We start from the raw sequence: 23,626 nt of genomic DNA, 5'->3' as shown, positions 1-23,626 counted from the left end.
TTCGGAATGAAGAGGAGGAAGATTGTCCTCATGTGTCTTCTCAGCAAGTGCTCCATGGCAGACTTGCCACAGAGGTGGTGCCCATTTTACAGATGAAGAAACTGAGGCACAGAGACACATTGCCAAAGGGCACACTTGATTCAACAGATATTCTTGAGCACCATCCAAATACCAGACTCAGTGGTATAAGCAGGAAATAGAATGGGGAACAAGGCAGGCCCAATTCTATTTTTATAGAAGGACACAGAATAAACAAAGAAACCTACAGTTAACTACAGCATCACCAGTTGTGGTAAATGCTGCAAAGGAAAAGAATGGAGAGAGAGAATAACCAGGGAACGAGATTTAGACTGGTGGGTCTAGAGAAGCTACATTTCCCTTAAAGGCGTGCAGGTGAGGAAGAGCAGCAGGTGACACCTGGGGCAGGCAGCAGACCTGCCCAGTGTGGCCCTGAGCGCGTGGGCCCTGAGTGAGGAACACACTTGGAGGAATAGGAAGGGGGCCGGTGTGCAGAGCACAGTGAGCATGGGAATGTGGGTGCAACAGGAGAGTCCCTGGAGAGGGAGGCAGGAGGGTGTCCTGGGGGCCTTTGCAGGCCATGGGAAGGAGGTTGGGTTTTATTCCTAAACTGCTTGAGGGTATATTTAAATATTTTTTTCACTTAAGTATAACATAGTAAAGTGCCCAGAAGTTTTATATACACACACAATTTAAACACCACCCCTTGGTTTTAGGCAAGGGGGTGACAAGCCATGACTTACATGTCAGTAAAATCCTGCTGGGATGCTTTGGTGAACGGATGGCGGGAACCCTGTGCAAGAGTGGAGGCTGGCAGTAAACATGGGTTCAGAGAAGAGCTGGGGCCTCTTTTTGTCCTCGATGCCTTTTGGCCCTTTAACTTTGCTCCATTTTGTAAACAATCAGGGCTTCCGATGTTAATAAGAAGCAGCCTCATGTCTGTGTACCTTCATTTCTGAATTCTCAGTTGAACACTGACAAGAGGCCATGGTTGGTACAGATGCCAGAGCCTGCTCCTTCCCCTCAGCTTTGGAGTTTGAGAAGTTGAACCATGTGTGCAGTGACTCCCTTGCGTGTTGAGCTTTGGCAGCATGCAGTCGAAGGGAGAACAAAGCATACGTTGAGGGCATGCGGTCTCTCAAGGCAGATATGGCCTGGCTGTTCCCCCAGTGCCAACATCCATAGAGGCCATGTGTCCCCCAGGAAGCTGTGAGCTGGGAGGAGTCTTAGAGATCAAGCATTCCTCCCACTTCCCAGCGAGGAAGCTGAGGCCCTCTGTGCAAGGTGACCTCCTGAGCAGAAGCCCACCTGTCCTCTGTCTGCCCCTGTGGCTGCGTCCCAACCCTCCTGGTTCTTCATTGATCTTACCTCTCTCAGCTGGCAGCCCTGGAAGGTGTATGTATGCCCTTTGAGCTCTTTAAAAAAAGGAAGATGTTTGCCAAAACTCTGGGCACTTTTTCTTAAGACAGCTTATTTTGAGCAAGTTGGTTGGTTTTTGGAGCTCTCCTTCATTTATGAGGTGAGTGCAGCCTCGGAGAACATACCAAACAAAAGCCAGAGTTGTACCAGCGTTTTCTTTACTTTAAAAAAGAGACCAAACCATTTTGGTTGAGTGTTCAGTATGTAAATTCTCTGCCAGGCTGATTGTTCTTTGCCCTTTGGTATGATTGGTACCATGTGGGGGTCATTACTCTCTTCTGGGAGAAAGACAAAGGCCAGGTTTGGTTAGAGAGTTACCTACTGGATTAAATGATTCTTTTCTTGGTCTTAATAATAAATTAATAATGAATGAATGGGAGTAAAGTAAATTTGAATATTCCTTTCTAATTAGTTGGTGGCACTTATGAAAGTATGTAATTATATATGAAGTGAATCCATAAAGTTTTTTAAAGAGGTGGGTAATTCGTGATCATTGCTCATAATAGCACCACCTCAGACTTTAAACCCTTCTCAGAGCCTACACCGCCCATGTGGTTATTAATTAGCCATCTTGGGCTTTGTGATTTGTGGGTAGAGATGAGAAACACAGGGATTCTGAGTCCAAGGCTGCTGTGGCATTTAAGATATTCTCTTTGTGTCTCTCTTTACCTTGCAAAAATTCTTTATTTAAAAATGACACCATTTCTTGCTTTCAATTCATTTATTTCTACACCCAGATTTTATTCCAGTTTTGTATTTAAGCACCAAGATGAAAGCTTCAGGGTGTTTTCATTCTACTTTTTAAAATAAGCATTTGTTTATAAGGTTAAAATTGGGAGCTGAAATGAATACTTAATTGATAGTATTTTTCACATTGTCTATAGGCTCTTTAGTTGGGAAATAGATTGAAAATCAATAACTGAACCTTGCTTGATAGCTGCTGTGTTGTACTTTTATTCTTGCCACAACTCATAGCAGGTGCACACACTCGTCATCACCAGAGGGCTATGTCCTGGTCTTGCTGCCTTCTTCCTAACAGCTGAATGTACTTCCAGATTTTGCTAGCTGTGCACCCCCAGAATGACTGTGGTGTCTCCATACTGAAGCATGTCTTCTGATGTTCCAGATCTCTTGTGTGGTTAAATGCACCAGAAGATGAATTTCTGCTTTCCCTTTAAGAGAAGGGAGAAAAAAACCTACTCATTTTTATTTTTACTTTTCTTTAGCATTGAATTTTTGTTGTGTGTGTGGTGACTTTGTTTTTAGGAAACAGAAGAAGCCAGCAACATGTTGAATTGTTCTGACAATACCCTGCTGGCCTCTTGCCCAGGCTAGCAGTGCTTTTGCTGAGCTGTATCGAAACGATCTCCAGGCCAGTGTAAAAAGTTTGCAGGTGCGGACATTCTGTCTGACTTGCCTAGGCAGGGCTTTATAACCCCATTGTGTTTCTTGATAAAAGGTAACCCCACCCTTCAATAAAGCAAAGATCACTGCGAAACAAGGGAGACTATTCATTACTTTGAAGAGAAAAGAGCAATCCGTAGTGACTAGACATATAGTAATTAGGGAGTGATGTGTTTTGGATTTTGTCTTAATTTTGGCTGTCCAAAGTACATTTTATGGGACATTCTTTCTTTGGTAATTGCTTCCAAATTTGACTGACTTTATCTTAAGTGAAGCATAAGTAGCTATTTTAGCCAAACCTAGAAACCCAGATATCAACAGGGGGTCCTGAAGGAGCAGAACAGATTCACAGCTCGGAGACCAACTCGAAGGTCCCCATGAGGGCTTCGCGGTTCTAACTCCAGGTTGGCATCCTGTGGCTCCAGAATTCACAGTGTCTGGAGGATGGCCAAAGGTGACACAGGGCTGTAGGACTGTCTTTAACTTTTCCCATCTCCTGTGTTCTCTGTTTTCTTTGCTGTTTTTCTTGGTGCCTAAGATATGAAATTCCATCTACAAGTTACAAGGTAGCTTTGGGGTGGATCTTTAGATGGAGGGCACCCCATCTTCAGAGGGAGTGGATGAAGACCCTCCGTGCTTGTTTTCAGTGGGGCCTCAGCTGTGCCCAGTGCCTTATCCTGGGAGGGCTGAGCTGTTCACCCCTTAGGAGTAGCAGCCAGAGACAAGGCATCCAATTTCGTCAGGACCCCTAGAAAACTCTTAGCAATAAGAACCTCCATGTGAGCTGTGAACCAAGATATCACAAAACACCCAGACACAGAACCCATAACACACCCTATTTTTCTATGGTGGAATGGACCTTGGAAGGCCTGGTCACAGGGGTGGGACAGTCACCCCGTGCCAACTAAGAGCCCTGAGCACTGAAGTTTGGCTGTTTTTTCAACCTTAAGAATATTTTGTTGACTCAGAAAACCTGTCACCTTTTTATGAAGCTACGTATTTTTTTCTCCTTCCCCCTCTCCCTTGCCACCCCCATTTGTAAATAATGACCACCCCCTCCTATCTTCCCTCATCCTATTTCTCTAATCCATCCCCTTCTGTTTCTGATGCTGTTTCTAGTCCTACCTTTGCTCTCACCTGGGGTCTGCTTCCATTCTGCCCTCTCCCCACTCATTCTTCACACAGAGTGATTCTTTTAAGATGCCAGTATCACCATGTCACCATTGTTCCCAAGACAAAGACCCAAGTCCCCTCATACTCCCAGGGTCTGGCAAGACCTGGTCCCTGCACACCTGTTTTTGAATTTGAATTATTCTGAACAATTTGACCTCCATGTGGCTGTCAGTAGAGAGAATGAGGTGGGTGGCGGGTTTTATGGTTGTGGACGGCCGCTAAGACTGTCAACACAGCACAGTAAAAAATGGATGTTTGGCAGCTCCACCGGTAAGTGGCAGCTGCCAGCCCCAGCATGTCTTACACAGATTTCTGCTCCCAGATTGTTGACCCTTGAGACATTGATTAACTCTCTCCTGAGCTTTCTGGGACCCGTTGTTTGTACTCCTCTACATAGAAACATGTGATGCTGCCTTGTCTTGGGGGTGAGGAGGGGTTGCTGCACCAGCCATGCCCTTGACTCATCCTGCACCTACACAACCTGCCCAGGTGGCCGGAGCCTGCAGTCGGGGGCAATCTGGCCCCTGCAAGTACAGTACTCCTGTCTCTGAAGTTAGTAACCCCACAGTCACTGTCTTTCCCACTGTTGCTCTAAACCATATCATGACTGTATATTATAAAGAAAGAGCACCGGATTAGAAGTTAAAATACGTGGATTCTAGACCCAGTTCTGACGATTTTTATTTACCACGTGATCTTGGGCAAACTCCCTAACCTCTCTGAGACTCAACTTATATATAAATTACAAATAATACATATGTTTTTATTTATAAAATGGAAATAATAATTCTGATCCTACTCACCTCACAGAGTTTTTGTGAGGATCAGATGTGATGTATAGATAAGTCACTCTGAGTAGAAGAAGGTGGTAAGATAATGTGATTGTGATATTATCAAAATCATATTAAAATATATTTGAGAAAGAAAAGTAGCCTCCGTCTGTGCTGCATTGTCAGAGCTGGCACTAACAATTTCAATACTCAAACTTTCTTCCTTTTTTTTTTTTCAAATTTTAACTTCTCAGTATACAACTTTTCAAATAGGGTTAAGGAGAAATTTTTCTCCATGGTGCCAGGCTAAAGACTTGATTTTATATGCCTTCCTAATAAACTTAATTCTCAACTCTGCAGCTCCCTGGGTGACCTTGGCAATTTACCTGACCTCTGGGTTTTCTGCTTTCTTCAACTGTGAAATGGTAGGCTCCAGCCACCTCCAAGGGCCTTTCTGTTTCTAATAGTCTCTGCTTTTAAGTACTTTCTCTGAAGCTTGGGAGGAAGCTGCTTTCTCAGGTGGGGCCCTCCATTAAGTCAACAATTTTTAATAAAGTAAGAATGACCTTTTAAGGAATCAAACCGGTTCATCAGTAACCAGCCATGAATAATATTGTTGTAATTCTCAGCAACTAGGTTTAGAAAAAATTACATTCCTGTGGGTGACTCTTTTTGTGATGTGCTGACCTTAATAAGCTGGAGGAGCTTAGTGGATTTCTAGCTTTTCTAACCATTGGAGAATTTTCTTGGCACCCAATAGAGACCTGTTGAAAAGAAATTTCACCATCGGTTATGAACCCGAAGATTCATTAAGGTGAGATTTGAAAGTTTTTATTCTAAGAGGGGCTTAGAAAGCCAAGAGTAACTCAGTTTGAACTTTGTTAACTCTGTCAGGGAGACTGTGTTGCCCAGAATTGAAATCTGGGCTCAGATAAAGCTGACCTTGAATCATGGTTCTGCCACTTACTGGCTGTCTGACCTTGAATTGGTTATTTAGTTCTCTCTGATGGTGATGTTTCATCATGTCTAAAATGGGGATCATAATTGTGGGGTAGCGAGGTCTTGGGAAGGAGGGTAGGGAGAGGCAAAAATAAGTGCTCAGGAAGTTAAGTTTCGTTATTATTATTTATTAATCAGGATACCCAGAGGAGTGCCACTTCTGAACTTGTTTGCTGTAGCAGATGTTTGTTATTCATGTGTCTTTCAGTTGTCAGGAGTCAGTGTTGCTGTCTGTTTTGCCATTTGGTGGTTTAGGGAAATCAGTTTACATGGACGGAGAGAAAGAGGTTGGGACTGCATGGTGGTGGTGCTTCAGCACATCCAGAGAGCATCTCAGATGATGGGATTTCTTTGCCTCTCTCATGGGCTTTGTATTAGTCCATTTCTGTTGCTTATAACAAAATACAGAGAACTGGGTAATTTATAAGAAAACTGAATTTACTGCTTACAGTTTCTGAGGCGGGAAGTCAAAAGTCCATCTGGTGGTGGTGACAGTGATCCAGGGGTCTCAGATTGCAAGATGGTGAAAGCAGAGAGAGCAAGAGAGACAGACTCTCTTCTCTCTTTTAAAGCCCTCAGAACCATGCCCCTGACCACCATTTTTAATCCATTCACTAGTGCACGGTCCTACAATCCAATCACCTCTTCAAGGCTCCACCTTTCAATTACCATGATAGGATTTCCCACCCTCTTAACAGTCACAGCAGGGAGAAAGTTTTTAATACATAAAACTTGGGGAACACAAGTCAAGCTTCAGTGAATCTTGAGGGGACATAATTCAGTCCACTACAGGCTTTGACTTGAGAGTTGTAAAGTGTCTAAAGTGCCCTCAATGGTGTTCGCCTACAGAGAAGTGGTCGTCCCACACCAAGGCAGCACACACCTATGAGGGTGGTTCGGCCTTAGAGATTATATATCAACTGGGTAACTAGATCGTAGCCCAGAAAACAAATACTTATTTTTCTGTCCTGGTCACTAGCATTAAAGTTTGAGCAGAGGTGCTTATCTACTTTTTTTTGGTCCGAAGTCATGCATATAAAGTGAAATACAGTTTAGTTAACCCCAAAAGGATTACAGTTCTATAAAATCTGACAGATGCACTGAGGTCTGTCATACTCAAGACAGAACATTTTCATCACCCCAAAGCATTTCCTGCCGCGACCCCCAGCTCTTAGCGACAACAGCCTGCTATATTATATTTTAAAGAGAAGTTCTCCAGGAAACATTGATTGTCAAGTCCCAGGTTTGCTAGTTGCCAGGAACTCCTGCAGGACTCCAGCTCCAGTCCCTGAGGCTGGGTCGCTTCGTTCATCTGTTTATTCAGCAGAGCTTCTCTGGGCAAGCCACCAGCATGTGTCACAACTGGATACGAAAATCTCAGTGCAGGTTCTCAGCTCTCAGGACATATGACATATACCAATAAAAAGGATATATAGAGTTAACTAGCAACCCGAGGCAGAAAGTCAAGAAATGTCACAAGGTCGCTTCACACTGTAGTTTTGGCTGAGTGAGAGGCATCCCAAGGAAAGAGAGGTCAGTCTGAGCTGCAATGGCCAGGAAGAGGCTCCCAAAAGCAGGGCATTCTGGATACTGCTTGTTGTTCAGCCTCTAGCTCCTTATCACAGCCTCATCGAAGCCTTTGATTCCTCAAGCTGGAACTGCCATCCCATGGCTTCTCCCCTCTCAACCCTCTTCTTGTTCTTTTTCTTTTCACCAAATACACTGTCTTACAACTCATTCTCTAGATTATTACATGCTGGCCTATAGCCTCCTAGACTTCATACAAACTAGATTCCTGAGCACACTGATTGTTCTCTGCTCCTCCAGTACTTGGTAACAGTGACTCGTACAAAGCAGGTGCTCTGTAAATCTTTGTTAGGTGAAGAACTGAGTTGGGCATTGTGGGGAAAAGCAGTGAGGGAGAGAACTCCTGGTCTGAGCAAAGGAATATAATTAGGAACTTGAGCTGCTGCCATTGTTTATATCCTAGCCAGCTCGCTGTCTCTCTGTTAGGAATGACAGTGCAAAAGAGAAACGAATTTTGAAGTATTGGAAGTTAAAGTGCCTTTAATTTAAATCAAATTTATATTAGACCTTCACTGCCTTTAGTGTGTAGGGTATTGCTTCACTACACATGCATGCGCGCGCGCGCGCGCGCACACACACACACACACACACACGGCTTCTATCTGCTTCTCAGGATTTGGGCTAGGACAGGCCATTATCTCATTTTCCTGCCATTTTATTTTACTTGGGAAGAAGAGGCAGAAGAAACTTGAGTGAGGTCAGTGTCGGCATTCTGTCTGTGTCTGGCGAACTGCATAATTGATACTCTCATACTTAAATAGGCTAGTCCAAAGGATGCAATATAGATTCTGGAGTCTGCCTGCTATGTACAGCCTGCCTGCCTTTTCTGTAATTGTATCCCCGCCAGGAAAACCGAAACAGCCTCCGATTTCCCTTCTATTCTGTGTGCGGTGGCTTTGTGGGCTCTTTTATCACATCCCTGAATCTTGTTTCCCAGCCTCTTTTGTGCCTTTCCTTTCTTTGTAAAAGAACCTGTGAAGTCCCACTACCCTCTAAACCTCCCCTGAGTGGAAGTCAGGTAATGGTCTCATCACCCTGCAAAAAGAAATTAAAACAGAAACTTATTTATAATCAAAAATACTTTAGCAAACGAACTACTTTGGGCGATTCAAACAGGAACCGTCCATGATGGCTCACTTCTCAGGGAGACTGGAACGTGGCCCCCTTCGTGCCTAACCTGAGCACTTTGTAGATGGGCGAGAACATAACAGAAACATAGAGCACTACACAGAACCCAAGCTGTGTGACTTCGGGCAAGTTGCTATGACCCATTTATGTAACATCTTTGAAATGACAAAAACTATATAAATGAGGAACAGATTAATGATTGTCAGGGGTTAGGGACAAAAAGGCAGATGGGGAGGTACTGAAGGAAGATGGATGTCATAAGAGTAAGATGGGAGATACTCGTGGTGATGAAACTTCAGTATTTTGACTGTGGTAGTATGTATGTGATACTACCTATGTGATAAAAATTGCATAGAACTAAGTACACACACACACACACACACACACACACACACACACACACACAGGAGCACACCTGAGTAAATCTGAACAAGATGGGTGGATTGTTATCAAATAAAATATCCTGGTTGTGATATTGTTTTGCAAAATGTTGCCATTGGAGGAAACTAAGCAAAGGTCACAAAGGATCTCTCTGTATTCTCACAACTGTACATGAATTTATAATTGTTTCAAAATAAAAAATATCTTTCAAAGTTGAGGCAGGTTTCAGAGCCAGGGTGGTCAAAATTCGTGTTATTATTGTTCTGGGGAGCTAATGTACTAATGTTTGCTAGAACTGGGGAACTGACTCTATCTCAGTGTTCTGATATATCGGCCAGTTGGTTGAGCTGCCTATAGAGTAGGAAGAGGGCTGGAAATTTGAGTAGAGACCCCAGAGCTAGAAATGACATAGCAGGGTGGATTTTCAAGGTCTTTTCTCCGTATTAAGGTTTGAACATGTCTCTCTGGACCATAGAACTCAAAAAATAAGCACAGCACCTTCCTTCAGAGCAAGAGTAGAGAACAGAAATAGGTCAGGTTTAAAGCACTGTCATATATGGCCCTGGGGCTAGGTCTGGATGTATCCTCTGGGCCTGCAGTCCTGGTTGTGACCAGGTAGAGTTTGAAACTCTGCTGAGCTAGGTAAGACATTGCCACCTACACATACCATTGGCAGGACGCTGAGACGGACCTGGGGAGCCAGATTATTGGCAGACTGCTTCTCTGGAGACATAAACCCAGAGCTAAGTCTGGTTCTTCAGCTTCATGGCAGGTGATGTGTGGTGACCCTGATCTGACTCCTGGCGATTTGGCTTTGTTGGGGAAATCTTGCTTTCTTGAGAGTGTGTGCTGGAACTGTGGGATCAGGAGACTTTGGTGCCTGATGGCTCTCTTTTTTTTGAAGTTGTAGGACAGTCCCATCTGGATAGCACCATTGAGGATCAAGAGATTGTCACTAATCCACCGGACATTTGCCAAGTTGTGGAGGTGACCACTGAGAGCGATGAGCAGCCGGTCAGCATGAGTGAGCTCTACCCTCTGCAGATTTCCCCCGTGTCTTCCTACGCAGGTAAGTGGGGAGGAGGGAAATTTCGAGGCTGAGCGGGGAGCAGTGGAGGGCAGTCCTCTAGTCTAGGGTCACTCGTAGCACCGCACAACAGAGAATCTCTCCTGCATCCTAGGAATTATTCTTGCTTTGATTTTCTTGACCAACATCTTCTTGGACACTTTTATTCTTAGTTAGAAGACCTGGTCACTGCATTTCTTTACCCGATCACCCATAACGTTTTCATGGATGAGTAACAAATAATATTTCTTTTGGGAAGCAATTCATCAGAGTCTAACTCATTTGCACAAGTTACCAGAAGTTTGGTAGGGTGATTTAATGGAATCTCAGTTTGATCGAACTGGATAGGACCTTACAGATCATCTCTTTCAGTTTCTTCATTTTTGCAAGAGAAGGGACTTGCTCAAGGTCACACAGCCGGTAAATGTTTGGGTCTGGACTTGAACTCAGCTTTCAGATCCCAAGCTCATTGCTAGATCCATTTTATTCCACCAGGTTTACTTGTCACTTCCACATATTTTCTCCTTTTTCTATTTAGTACAGATTCTAATAGGGCCAGCAGACTGAGCCCATTTCAAATTCCACAGGAATTGGCCACATAATTGCAGAAATTGGCCTAGGCAGAGTCACAGGATTAGAAATAGATTCAGCTGGTTCTCCCATCCTTACAGAGAAAAACGATGGCTCCTTTTTTTTCACCGACATTACATCATTCTTATACTCTCTTCCTGAGAATCTCCATTTAATTTTTTGACACTCAGTCATAATTAGGAAGTATAAATTTTGAGTCAGTGTTGTTGCTTGCAAATATTAAAAATAAAAAGCAGAGTCCTTATCATGGGAAACTACACTTAGCCCTAGTTAGTGGTTCAGGGATTCCCAGTGTTCTCTCTATGCTGCCAAGTGGAGTGTCCTCAGGGGGCCACCCTAGGGACTGGCACAGAACCTGCATTAGAATTAAGGTTGATTCAAATGACTGGTTGGTTGTGAATTATCAGCCGCTAAACTAACCTCTTATTCCCTAAATGCCAACTTTCTTTTCTTTTTTATTTATTTTTTTAAATTGTGGTAAAATACACGTAATGTAAAATTTGCCATTTTGGCCATTTGTAAGTATAAAGTTCAGTGGCATTTAAATATATTCACACTGTTGCGCAACCATCACTACCGTCCATCTCCAGAACTGTTTTCATCTTATGAAACTGAAACTCTGTCCCCATTAAACAGCTCCTCATTCTCCCCTCCCCCAGCCCCTGGCAAGCACCAGTGTCCTTTCTGTCTCTGTGAGTCTGGCTACTCCAAGGACCTCATATGAGTGGAATTATATGGTATTTGTCCTTTTGTAACTGGCTTATTCATCTTAGCATAATGTCTTCAAGGTCCTAACTTCTTTTATGCTAGGAACATAAAAGGAATGTGAGAAGAAACCTTGGCTACAGGAAGCTTATCATCTGTAGACAGGATAAGCCTGTCATCCGTTATTAATTTAGAAAACATGTTGTGAACTATTAAGTGCACCAGACCCTTTTTGGTCTTTGCCAGCCCCCAATAACAATACCTTTGTTGCATGTTTACGGTGCCCTGGGAACCATGCGAAATGCTTGGTACAACTGACTTGTTTAGTTATCATGAGAGTAACCTTGTCAGCTTGGGTACTGTCATTATCCCGGCTTTAAAAATGAGGACTCTAAGGCTGAGGTGGGTAAATGAGTGCGTCCAGGGATGAACAGCTGGTAGCACAGATGGAACCACATGTAGCTGATGCCAAAGGCCCGTTCTTAACCCTCCACTGCAAGGCTGCCCTGGACAACGGCACGGGCTCTGCTATTCAGAACACAGACGTATCCGTGACTTCATTTGATTTTCACAAGGACCAAGAAAGGAGGCAGAGCCATTGTGTACGCCTTAATTTTACAGTAGAGATACCTGAAGTATGCACCACTACGCCACTTTGCTTATATTTACGCAGCTATGGCTCAAAATTCATGACTTTCTTCTATATCATGCTGCTGCAGGCATTATTACCTTCGTGTGTGTGTGTGTGTGTGTGTGTGTGTGTGTGTGTGTGTGTGTGTGTGTGTGTGTGTGTGTGTGTGTTTAGGGGACTGAAGCTTTAGAACAGACTTCTTTGTTCATTTGTTGAGTAAGAGTTTTCTGAAGTCTTCTTGGGCGTTCTGGAAGGACCTCTTCTTGCCGATCTGCCGGCAGTGGCATTTTGCTTAAGCAGAAGAATCCTGAGAACAGCTGACGCATGAGAGAGAAATGAAAATTTCACTACCCTTTTCAGGACATTTGCATAGGTTTGAAAAAAAAAGGATTTCAGTGCCAGGATGGCAGGCAGCAGGAAGTTTTGTTGGAGCCTGGTCTCTGGCTCTTTCCATTGTTTTCATTGTCGGAATTCTCCAGAAACTTTTGGAGGGAGGCTTATTGGATGGAGCCAAAGTATTCCATCATTGTCACTTTTCTAGAGCTTATAGACACATAAGAAATTTGTTTGTTACCAATTTAAGTCTTTTGGTCAGGAATTTTATAACTTTCTACTATGAAAGGCAGCTTTCTGGTTGTATTCACGCCAGGAGAATAGGCCGTTTGCCTGTTTTTCACAACAGCATTCCTTTGCTACAGCTATTCAGCTGAATTTCAACCTCCTCTGACCACTTTCATTCACCTGTTTAGGAAACTGTTATTTGGAGGGGGTTGTTTGCTCTTTCCCCCCTAATGATCACTGAAATATAATCCCAGCAGTATTACAAAACCGCATTCACTTTTGCAAGTCTGTGTTTGCCTCTGTGGTCTAAATGTTTATGGTGAGGAAAAGAAGAAAGTTTCTTTGAGTGGAAGTACTTGCATTGGATATTTTAAGACAACATTAAAATCTAGTTTGATTTATAAAACCTTCATACTGGGGGAGGGATGTTCCAAAGCCCAACCTTGGGAAGCTCTAGAGGATAGCTCTTTTAATTTTAAATGTCTACCCTAAAGTGACCCATTGCCTGATCTGTGGCACCAGGATTTTAGTTGATGGTTTAGCAAAAGAAAGCCACAATAGTATTTCTGAGGAGGGTGGGTGAGAGGGGGTGGAGAATAGGCTTGAGAAGAAAGCCTAAGATGAGGATTAATTGGGTATAACTGACAGAATGGAGATTGCCTGCTGACCAGCAACCATCAGCAGACTTGGGGTCCTTAAAGAAATCGTAGCAGACTTGCATTTTGTTGGGTGGGGCAAAGATACAGTAGCTTTGAAACTCAGAGGACTCTGATTTGAATGGCTTAGTTGAGGCTTCTAGTGAAAGTAATGGAGGAAATGATCAATGGAAAGAAATCCTCATCAATCTTATTAGTAAAACTTATTAAACAAGAGCCTTCCAGAAAATGTACCAGGAATGTTCTAGTGCACAAAGACTTTCACATAAAACACATTATCACTCTTCCCATAATGTTCCTGAGGTGGTTTAACAACATGTATCCTTAGGGAGGGGTTAAAAACTGGGCTGAAATGGAGTGTGAACCTAAGATTAGCGTCATCCTAGAACTGCAGCTCAGGAAGAACCTTTGAGGTCATCTCATCCCAATTGCTGCCTTCCCTCTCATCCCAATTGCTTTTAGGAAAACTGAGACCAGAAAGGTTAAATGAATTACTCATATATCTGTTATTACCCTTTAGGTAATTCAGACCATGCTAGTGAAGCAACTCCAAGTTTTTTTTATTCCATTGAATTCGAAGTGAGTAAAAAAACAAATCCAAACTAATCAGAAGGGAAAATGAAATAGCGACTCATGTTGGTATTTCAGCAGTAACATTGCTCTGGAAGCAGCAGCTGCAGTGACCTCATTTGGCATATGAGAAGTGATCTTGGAAATGACAATGGCGAAGTAAAACCAAGAGAATGGAAGAACATGGTCATGAGCACACCCAACAAAGCACTTTGAGCCAAAGATTCAGGGGTAGCCCTGAGAACCATTGTTACTCTAGAGAGATGGGTCTTGGGTCCTCAGGTGGGAGCTTCAGGCATCTCCTGCTCCTAGGCTGAAGCACTCAAGGCCATTTTTTAAACAATGAATGTCAGAAACAGCTCTTCCACTAGCATTTGTGTCAGCCAAAAACTAAGTTCAGAACATGAGTGTCTTTTCTTATATGCAGCAATTTCCCTGAAGTTGAAAACTGGGTCCTTAAAGGAAATTAACATTCTGATCACGTTCACAGTCTGTGCAAAGTCTTGCCAAGGAGTCTTAACCCACGATCTGACTTCCAACCCCTGCAGCAGTTGTGACTGGGGCTGGGTGGAATCCCAGAACCTTGGTGTAAACTGCTAAATTTTCACATGCTCCAGCTCCCAAAACATGCCTGGTGGTGTGAGTTTGTTTGTTTTTGTTTGAAGGGGAAAAGAACAGAAGATGATGGTATTTATGGAGAGTAATTAGAATTGAAGGGGCCCTGGACATATATGGAAGAAAGGGAGACCTTGGCTTCTGAGTGTAAAGAAAGCTAAGCATAAAAATGGAAAGGGGATTGGAAATTTTACCGAGGCCTGCACAACAGGGAAGCAGAGTTGCTGTGTTCAGCGCACTGGGCCCTGTGCAGTTTGTGTTCCGTCCTCTGCGCTGACTAAGTCTGCAGCTCTGGCAAGTTTCTCAATATCTCTGTTCCTCATTTTTCTTCTTGGGAGTGACCATACTGATTCCTGCCTCCTTGGGATACTGAGCTAGCATGAGGGTTATGTGAGGAGGGGCATTTTCCTTCTCTGTTGTTTTTCATTTGCTTTTGTCGCAAACATTTCTGCCTGGTGTTGTCAGTTTGTGTTCATAGCTAGGGTCATTGTCAGCTGAGGCTGAAGCCACCTCTGGGCATCTGTGGCTCCCAGCAGGGATGCTTTAGGGATGCTTTGGGGATGCAGACTCAGACCGAGGGGTGGAGAAGCCTTTCCAGCTGCTCATGGTCAGCCCTCGGCCATCACCCAGGCCTGTGTGAAGTCACTAGAAAACAGTGGCCGAGAAACATGCGAAAAGGCTGCAGTGTGGGACCAGTGGAGTCAAGATTCTTGCTTTCTTTGTTTGAGGAATGAACCTGTGGCACAAGTTTCCCATTTGTTCTTTATCCTTCAATCTGTAGAGAGCCTGTGGCGAATGCTCTGGGTGGTGGGAAGGGCTCTGTAGGGGCTGGAGCCATCTCGTCTCAGTTTTGCCACCAGGAAGATGTGAGACTGGAGGTCAGTCCTTCAGCAGGGGCAAGGTGGAGGGAGGTAGAAGGCACTAGAGCATACTAGCTCTTCTGCATAGTGGGAAGTCAATCGTAGATGTATCCCAACTTAGGACCCTGTGAGGGCCAAACAAGACCTGCTTGCAGAGGCTCTGGCATGGCCTATAAATGTTCAGTGTGAACACTTTCTTTAAAAAGGCCTTGTCTGTCGAATGAATGACACAGACCAGGAGGATCTCTAAGGGTCTGTGCATTTCGGAAGTTCTACCCTCTGAGCTTTCATTTTGCAGTGGCTGTGAATGCTGACAAACTGCACACCTTTGAGATTTTATTTTAAAAAATTAAAATATTTTTACTTAAAAAATCTTTTATTATATGTACAGGGGATGTGTAATCTCTAGCCGTTGACTTTGACTGTGTCAATACAGCCTGTCATGCAAATCTGAGTGTATGCTGTCTGCCCGGCCCCGTGCTGGCCTTTCCCACTTCTTCATCACATAATCCTCTTTGGAAGGCGGTAATACCCCCATTTTACAGATGAGAAAACTGCAGCTCAGTGCAGTTAGGAAACTTGCTCAGTGTCTCACAGCTGGCAAGCCGAATCAGGATGGTAACTGATTACGGTCATCCTTCAGTATCCATGGGGAATTGGTTCCAGGACCTCCTGTGGATATGAAAATCCATGGATGCTCAAGTCCTTGATATAAAATGGCATAGTATTTGCATATAATCTTCATCTCTAGATTACTTATAATACCTAATACAGTATAAACACTATGTAAAATAGTTGTTATACTGTACTGTTTTTTATTTGCATTATTTTATTGTTGTATCGTTATTTTTTATTTTATTTATTTATTTTTCTAATTCTTTTGATTCACTGTTGGTTGAATCCATGGATGCTGAATCCCCTGATATGGAGGGTCGACTGTAGTTTATCTATTGCTGTGTAGCAATGTCACTGCCAACTTAGTGATTTAAAGTGATTGACTATCCCAGTGTCCGTGGGTCAGGAGTCCAGGAGTGGCTTAGCTGGGTCCTCTGCTGCAGAGTCTCACAAACCTGCAGTCAAGGTGTTAGCCAGGGCTGCTGTTTCATCTGAGCTGCAGCTGCGGAAGGCTCCGTTTCCAAGCTCTTATGGGTTTGGCAGACTTTAGTCCCTTGTAGGTTGTCGAGCTGAGGGCCTCAGTTTCTTGCTGGCTGTTGGCTGGAGGCAGCCCCTTAGTTCTCTGTCATGCAAGCCTTCCCCACAGGGCCACTTACTTCCTCAAAGCCAGCAAGGGAGAGAGTCTCCTCATTTCAGGTTTCAGTGTCATGTAACCTGGTCATGGACACAAAATCACATACATCCCATCACCTTTGCTGTATATTCTGTTGGTTAAAAGCAGTCACAAGTCCCACCCACACTCTAGAGGAGGGAGTCCCAAAGAGAGTGAGCACCAGGAGGTGAGGGCCATGGGGGTCACCCTATAGTCTGTCCACGCACAATACACCAGGTGGGAGAAGCCACTCTAGAAATTCAAGATAAAGGTCCTCAAAAGGTGTGAGGTGAAGGAGGGGTCTGAGTAGATGGAGTGATCTCAGAAGACTTCTTGGGAAAGGTTGACTCTGAGTTGGGACTTAAATGATTGACATGGATTGCAAGGCAGGACTCATATGGGCATCACGGATGGCACTGCAGGGAGAAAAGGGCACCACAGGGACCGCCAGGTGCAGACATAGCCTGGCCCTCAGAAAGTGAACCTCCCCTCAACTCTAAGGCACACTTTCTCTGAAGGGCCAAGAGCAGAGGATTAAAATTCACTCTAGCTTCTCTCACGTAGAAGTGTTTGACCTTACAAAGGGGAGGGAGATGGGTTTAGTTACCCACTTTGAAGAAAGAAGGGCTGATACAGTTTTTTAAACACTGCCTGAGCCTCAAAACAGCTTGAGCAGCAGGAATGATGGCCTGTGTTTTTCTCTCTGTGAACAGAAAGCGAAACCACGGATTCCGTGCCCAGCGACGAGGACAGCGCAGAGGTAAGCTGGCCCTGCCCCGCTGTGCACGAGGCTTTCCTTGCCGCTGGTGACGTGCCTCTATGGGAGATCATGGGTTTTACTTTTGTCTTTTCTTGGTGTGGTAAAATGTATGTCACCCGAAACTCACCATACTCTTGGATTGTGAATTATAAAACTCAGTGTTGGGAACTGAGTGGGAGGAAAGGAGTAAAATGTTACCGTCAGAAAGAGGCCTGGACGGCAGGAAAAGGAAATTGGAGCAGAGGCCAGGAAGTGTTGATATTCCCATCACTGTAAACATCCCTTCACGAGCAGAAATAGAATGTGCTGCGTGGCCAAAAGCACTGACCAGGCGCGAGCGTCAGAAGGAGCTAAGGAGGAGTGTGTTCGTGTGTATGTGGGTTCTTCACCCTCTGTGATCTGAGCCCAGAAGCTGGTCTTGTGTCTGGTCTGGGTTCTGAGTCGCTTGCTTCCGATTTCCCTCCCACAGGCTGGGCTCACTCAGTGGCAGGAAATGGCTGTAATGGTGATGGAAAGCATTCCTGCTAACTGCCCGCTCTGGGTCTGTGCTTGAGTGAATGAGACGGCGGTGGGGGGCGGTGGGGGAGAGAGAGACTAATAGTTGTTTGATGAGTGATTACCGAATGTACTAAATGCTTTCAGGTAAAGTGCAGGAATTCTGAAAAGACAAGCGTCCATGCTCCTCTGATCCTATTTCTTCACGGTCTCAGTCGGAGCTCCTCCTCTGAATGCAGCCACTATCGAGGCCAGCCACTTAGTGGTACACTGGAGCTCTAAGTTGCACCCATTTGAAAGCATTGGAGGGGCGTTCACTGTCTTGTTACTAAGTTTCTCACTTCCCTTCCTCTGCAAATGCAGGTTGACTCAAAGATCTGATTGGGCCAGAAGTGAGGAGCCAGATCACCATGACAGACTGGCTGCCCTGGCCTAAAACCCACCCGATGATCAGCCTAGGGGAGCCAGAAGCCAAGTTGCTGCCTTCATAGAGTAGTCTTGGCTATATTTCTGGGAGGTAGCAAATGGGAATTGATAAAAAAGGAAAGAGAAACCAGGGCTTGGGGGATTTCAAACAGCTGGGTAGGGATTTCAGTTGAGAGATGTAGAGCTGCTAAGCTTTTGTTCATTCTGCAATTCTTAAAAAATTTAGTTAAAACAGCAGCACGTGAGAACATTGGTGCATTTTTAAAAAACCGTTCACTAGAAGTAAAAGGCGGTATATATATATCTTAATGATTTTCTTTGAAAGGGCCGACCACACTGGCGGAAGAGGAACATTGAAGGCAAACAGTACCTCAGCAACATGGGGACACGAAACACCTACCTGCTGCCCAGCATGGCGACCTTCGTCACTTCCAACAAGCCCGATCTCCAGGTGACCATCAAAGAGGAGAACTGTCCAATGCCTTACAACAGTTCCTGGCCCCCTTTTCCAGACCTTCCCCTCCCTCCCTCCGTGACCCCCACGCCCAGCAGCAGTCGGCCAGACCGGGAGACTCGGGCCAGTGTCATCAAGAAAACCTCAGATATCACCCAGGCCCGCGTCAAGAGCTGTTAAGCCTTTGACTCTCCCCCATGGTTGTTGGGATTTCTTGGCTTGGTTTTGTTGTTTGTTTGTATTTTATTTTTCTCTCTGACACCTATTTTAGACAAATCTAAGGGAAAACGCCTTGACAATAGAACATTGATCGCTGTGTCCAACTCCAGTACTGGAGCTTCTTTTTAACTCAGGACTCCAGCCCATTGGTAGACGTGTATCTCTAGAGCCTGCTGGATCTCCCAGGGCTACTCCCTCAAGTTCAAGGACCAACACCCATACGGGCAGTGGAGGTGCTGCATTGCCTACGGTCAAGGCCAGCATGGTGGCGTGGATGCCTCAGAACGGACAAGAAAATGTGAACTAGCTGGAATTTTTTATTCTTGTGAATATGTACATAGGGCAGTACTAGCGACGCTGCAGTCTGCTTCTGCACCTTATCTTAAAGCACTTACAGATAGGCCTTCTTGTGATCTTGCTCTATGTCACAGCACATTCAGTGTCCCCTTCTCTGCCCATCCCCCTCTTCCCACCCCCTCCCACCCAGTTCCTTTCCTCCTTTTCCTCCTCTGCAAGGCTGTGTTCTACATCCCAGAGGAGGAGGAGAAGAAAATGAACTTCTCCACCGATGTCCCCTTTTAAGACTGCCTAAAAAAAAAAAATCTTTCTAATCTGCTATGCTTGAATGCCACGCGGTACAAAGGAAAACTATCATGGAAATATTATGCAAATTCCCAGATTTGAAGACAAAAATACTCTAATTCTAACCAGAGCAAGCTTTTTTATTTTTTATACAGGGGAATATTTTATTCAAGGTAAAATTCTAAATAAAATATAATTGTTTTTTATCTTTTCTACAGCAAATTTATAATTTTAAGATTCCTTTTCTTGTTTATCAGCAGTTGTTATTACATCCTTGTGGCACATTTTTTTTTTTTTAATTTTTGTAAAGGTGAAAAAAAGCTTTTATGAGCTCATGTAGCAATCAAATTATCCTGTGGATTGATAATAAATGAATATGATATATAGTTAAATTTTTAACGGGCATCACTCCTGGCTTTGTCTGTGTCTGCTCTAGAGCACAATCGGGATAGGACTGACAAAGTGTCGTTTCTTCTTGGGGATCCAAACTTCTCCCCATCCCTGAAGGTTCCTACAGTGAGGCTACAAACGACTTCCTCCAGCACGTGCTCATCCTGCGCTGGGACCTGCGCTGAGCCCTGTGTTGAATATTTTACATGCGTTACCTTCTTTGCTCATGACAGTCATGCTGCAGAATAGGGACTTATTTCCATTTCACGCGGAGGAACAGGAAATTTAAAATGAAATGCCTTTACTTGGGTTGCATGGGTAGTGAAGGGCACAAGTTAGCCCACATCTGGTGAGGTGATGAACGGGGTCTTGCACCCACTCAATCATCTTTTCTGCTGTGAGCACATTTCACCCACCTCTGTTTGTCCCCTGTTCTTAGCCACAGGCTGTATGTATGACCAAAGATTTGTGTTTATGTCACTTACAGAGCACATGGATAAGACATTTTCAATAATAATAAATATTTGCTGGGTTCTGACTCCATGTCAGACACTCTTCTATCTAGAACCCAGGCCGTAGACCCAGGCCCTTCCCTCAAAACTTAGGGTATGGCTTTTGGAGTGAGGAATGGGACTTCAAGAACACTAATCTCCATCACCCATTTGGTATTTCAGGGTGTAGACCTGCTCTTGAGAAGGCCACCGCTCTAGCCTCTCATGCATTTATAATGTCTGGACAATCAGAATACTAAAAATTAGCTGTCTACCTGCTACCTCTGGGGGGTTGTGGAGGAGACTGCTAAGTTAATATTTGAAAAGTCTCCTTCGATGAAGGAACAAAGGGCTGTACTTACGGCTATCTCCACATGTGACTACAGGTCTAATCAGTGGTCATAAAATTATCCAGCCCCGAACGAAAGTGAACTGGTTGACGTGTTGCAGTTGAAATGCCACACCCTGATGGTTAACTGCTTCTGTGAGAAGCACCTTTGTTGACTGTGTTTATCTCACTTTCTTAGTGAAAGGAGGACTCACAAGGAGGAGAGAGATTCTTCCGGGCTCCTGAGCACCATGCTGTGCAGTTAACACCTAACTCTTCACCCAGGTCTAAATAGATGAGTTCAGTTCTTTGTGACTTATATCGAAAGCCTTTTATATAGTCATCCAGTTTTAAAATAAATTTTAAAAACAGTGACAGAGGTGACCCTGAGTCACATGGCCTGCTTATCACAGGGTTTTGGGTAACTTGGGTTCCCTACCCCCTCCCCTCTTCCAAACACAGAATAAACACTCAGCTTAGATCCTGACTCCTTCAGCAGCCCTGCAGGTCCCAAACACCATCCCCACAGCCTTCCTCCACTTTCATGGTGGCGACCAGACTTGCAGAACCTCCTCAGGTGGAAGAAAATTCAGGATTTGGCAGTGCACAACTTAAGCACTAAAGATAATACTCCGCTGCTGATAAGACCATGAAAACCAGAATTGCGTTTAAAATATTTCTGAGAAAGGCTGCATTGTTTCTAAGTGATACTTGCCAACAGTGTAAGGAAATAAGCTAGTTATACAGTGCCGAGGGTTGACATGAGGAAGAATAACAAACAAGATGGGACATCTCATGGACTTCGGCCTCAGGACTTGCTGTTGTCACTCTGGGGAAGGACTAGGGACACGTGCTTCATTTGGTTGGCAGCTGTGTGAGCTGATATGCTTTTATGGTGGGTTTGGTTGTGTGTGTGTGTGTGCGTGTGTGTGTGAGTTTAAGTGGCAAGTTCAGTGTAACTGCCTTTGGAACAGTGGCCTCCATTCTCTGCAGCCAGGACCTAGGTCACTCCCTTGATAATGAGGCTTGCTGTACAGCTGTGAACTGTGAATCCAGTGACAGGCACTTCTGCCTAGCCGTGAGTTTGAGAAAACCCAGCACATTTGACACACCTTGAAGACAAGGGCTTCCAGAATGCCGTCTGCAAATCTGAATAAATCCATGCTCAACCGTAGCATTTTTTCTATATTTTGATGGATTAACTGCCAAAGGCTATGTTTTGATGAAGTAACTGTTTAGTCTATTTAAATGTATTTATAGAGAAGAAGAATACAAATTCTTTGGATATCAAAACCCTAAAATAATATCCTTTTTTCCTCTCTCAATGCAAAGTGTATATTATACTATCATGTAATCACTACTGAGAGAGAAATTTGGGGAATGAGGAAGATGAGTGATTTGGTGTCAGGATTCTGAGTTTTCAAACGAGTGCTTTTGAAAGTATTTTGCATGTGAATGAAAAAGGTGTTAAGCCCCAAATGGCCTCCTGCACCTGAGTCAGAGGGATGGGACATTAGACATTCCATTTGCTTGAGGCCACTCTCTGAATGTTGGATTCACTGGGCTTTAAAAGCCCTCTGTTTTGTAGCTTTGGACGAACAGACCCAGATAAAAGGTGAAAATAAGAACCCCATTATTCTGCCAGGTTTCTGCTGAAGAAAGACAAAAAGCTAGAAAAAGGTTTGCAAACAGGTAGCTAATATGGGTCCCTGGCATACAGGAGTCATATACCCAATGTCTCAGTACGAGTTTTGGTTTGGAAAGAGAATGGAGGCAGAAATAGGTTTTTACTTAGTGGTGCTCAGCCACTTGCCTCATCCCGAAACTCCATTCCCAGGGCCAGGATGATCAGGGCCAGGGGGACATGAACCTGACCAGCCAAAGCGTTTGGAAGCAGGGTTCCCTCTGCTCCCAGGCTGCAGTAGACCCCTCCCCAAGGGTATCATAGTTGGGTGTTTCTCTGCCTCCCACAGGGTCTGTAAGCTTCTGAAGCTGTGTGTCAATTATGATTACATCCCAACATGTGGAACAAGGTTGGGTACATATTAGACAGTCACCCCCAGGATCTCCTCCTCCCCTGAACCCTACCATTCCCAGTGTCAAGAGGACAGGGCTAGGACCCTTAGGAACATGGCCAGCCACAGACCTGGAGAGGAGAGCCCGGGCTGTGCCAATCTTGAGGTCAGGAGATGCAGGAAGATGGTGGGTGAAATGTTTCCTTCTGAGGCTGCCTGACCTCTGGGTCCCCACTGGTCCCACTGGAAACTGGTACCATGCACAGCCTGTGCTTGGGCATTGCGGGCCCTGCTGTGTGCACAAGTGAGGGTTTGGTAGAGGCTTTCTTCTGTGGCCACGCTAACGACAGGTGCAGAGGCGTTGTGTCTCTGCTTCTGAAAATAGTGCCTGGAAGGAAGGAAGTGGTCAGGCCTAATAGCCAGTTTTAGCAAAAATGTTAAGTCTGTCCAAGAACCTGGCTCTTGCTGTGGAAGGATCAAAATGTAGGATGTTTCAGAGTGCACGTCGTCTGAAAACATTTTCTAGAGTCCTTTGACCAAATTTCTTAAGAAAAAAAGCAGCATGCGTGCTTCTGTTCTACTAAGCAAGCTGCCCTTTGGAGGTTTGGTCTGTTTCTTCCTATCTGCTTTATAAACATGTTCAGACGGAGATTGCTGGCTCTGTGGAATGTATTGTGCTGGGATTGAGCAACTGCCGCTCGGTTAACCCCCGACAGACACGGCTGGAGAAACACCGCTGTCACATGCAGCAGCCTGTGCAGCAAAAACAGTTGATTTTAGTAACACAGCTGTTTTTGCAGGTGCAAAAAAAAATTCCAGGGCGATAGCGACTCTAAGTTTCAGTTTTGGTTGAGAAGGAACGTTTTAAAATCTAAACACCCAAACATCCATCCACAGTAATCATCCAGGAAAGAGGGTACCCCAAGATGTTCCATCTGCTGAAAGCTTTTGTGGTATTTCTGAAAATGCTCTTATTCTCCAAATTCTCTCTAATGTGCCAGTTCAAAGACATTGACATTTCAACTCCACAGGTTATAATGGAGCACAGTGCTTGTAGTTTCAGGA

The 23,626-nt window shown here is 44.4% G+C and overlaps 1 protein-coding gene across 6 annotated transcripts in view; it reads left to right on the top strand.

Moving 5' to 3' along the window:
- Positions 1-19,612, top strand: part of IRF2 (interferon regulatory factor 2) — a 79,563-nt gene extending 59,951 nt beyond the window's left edge. For 5 of the 6 annotated variants that reach the window (XM_063077080.1, XM_063077078.1, XM_063077076.1 and 2 more), the window contains 3 exons: positions 9,784-9,948; positions 17,115-17,161; positions 18,408-19,612. In XM_063077080.1, the coding sequence (XP_062933150.1) occupies positions 9,784-9,948; positions 17,115-17,161; positions 18,408-18,716 (521 nt within the window). In that variant the 3' untranslated portion in view covers positions 18,717-19,612. The remainder of the gene's footprint in view (positions 1-9,783; positions 9,949-17,114; positions 17,162-18,407) is intronic. The other variant, XM_063077075.1, reaches the window with a different exon arrangement.
- Positions 19,613-23,626: the final 4,014 nt, after the last annotated feature.

The sequence above is a fragment of the Cynocephalus volans genome, chromosome 13 (genome assembly GCF_027409185.1).
Source record: "Cynocephalus volans isolate mCynVol1 chromosome 13, mCynVol1.pri, whole genome shotgun sequence".
In the NCBI taxonomy this organism is placed as follows: Eukaryota; Metazoa; Chordata; class Mammalia; order Dermoptera; family Cynocephalidae; genus Cynocephalus; species Cynocephalus volans.
Note: the sequence above shows the minus strand (reverse complement) of the source record. Positions and strands in the feature narration are given on the sequence as shown.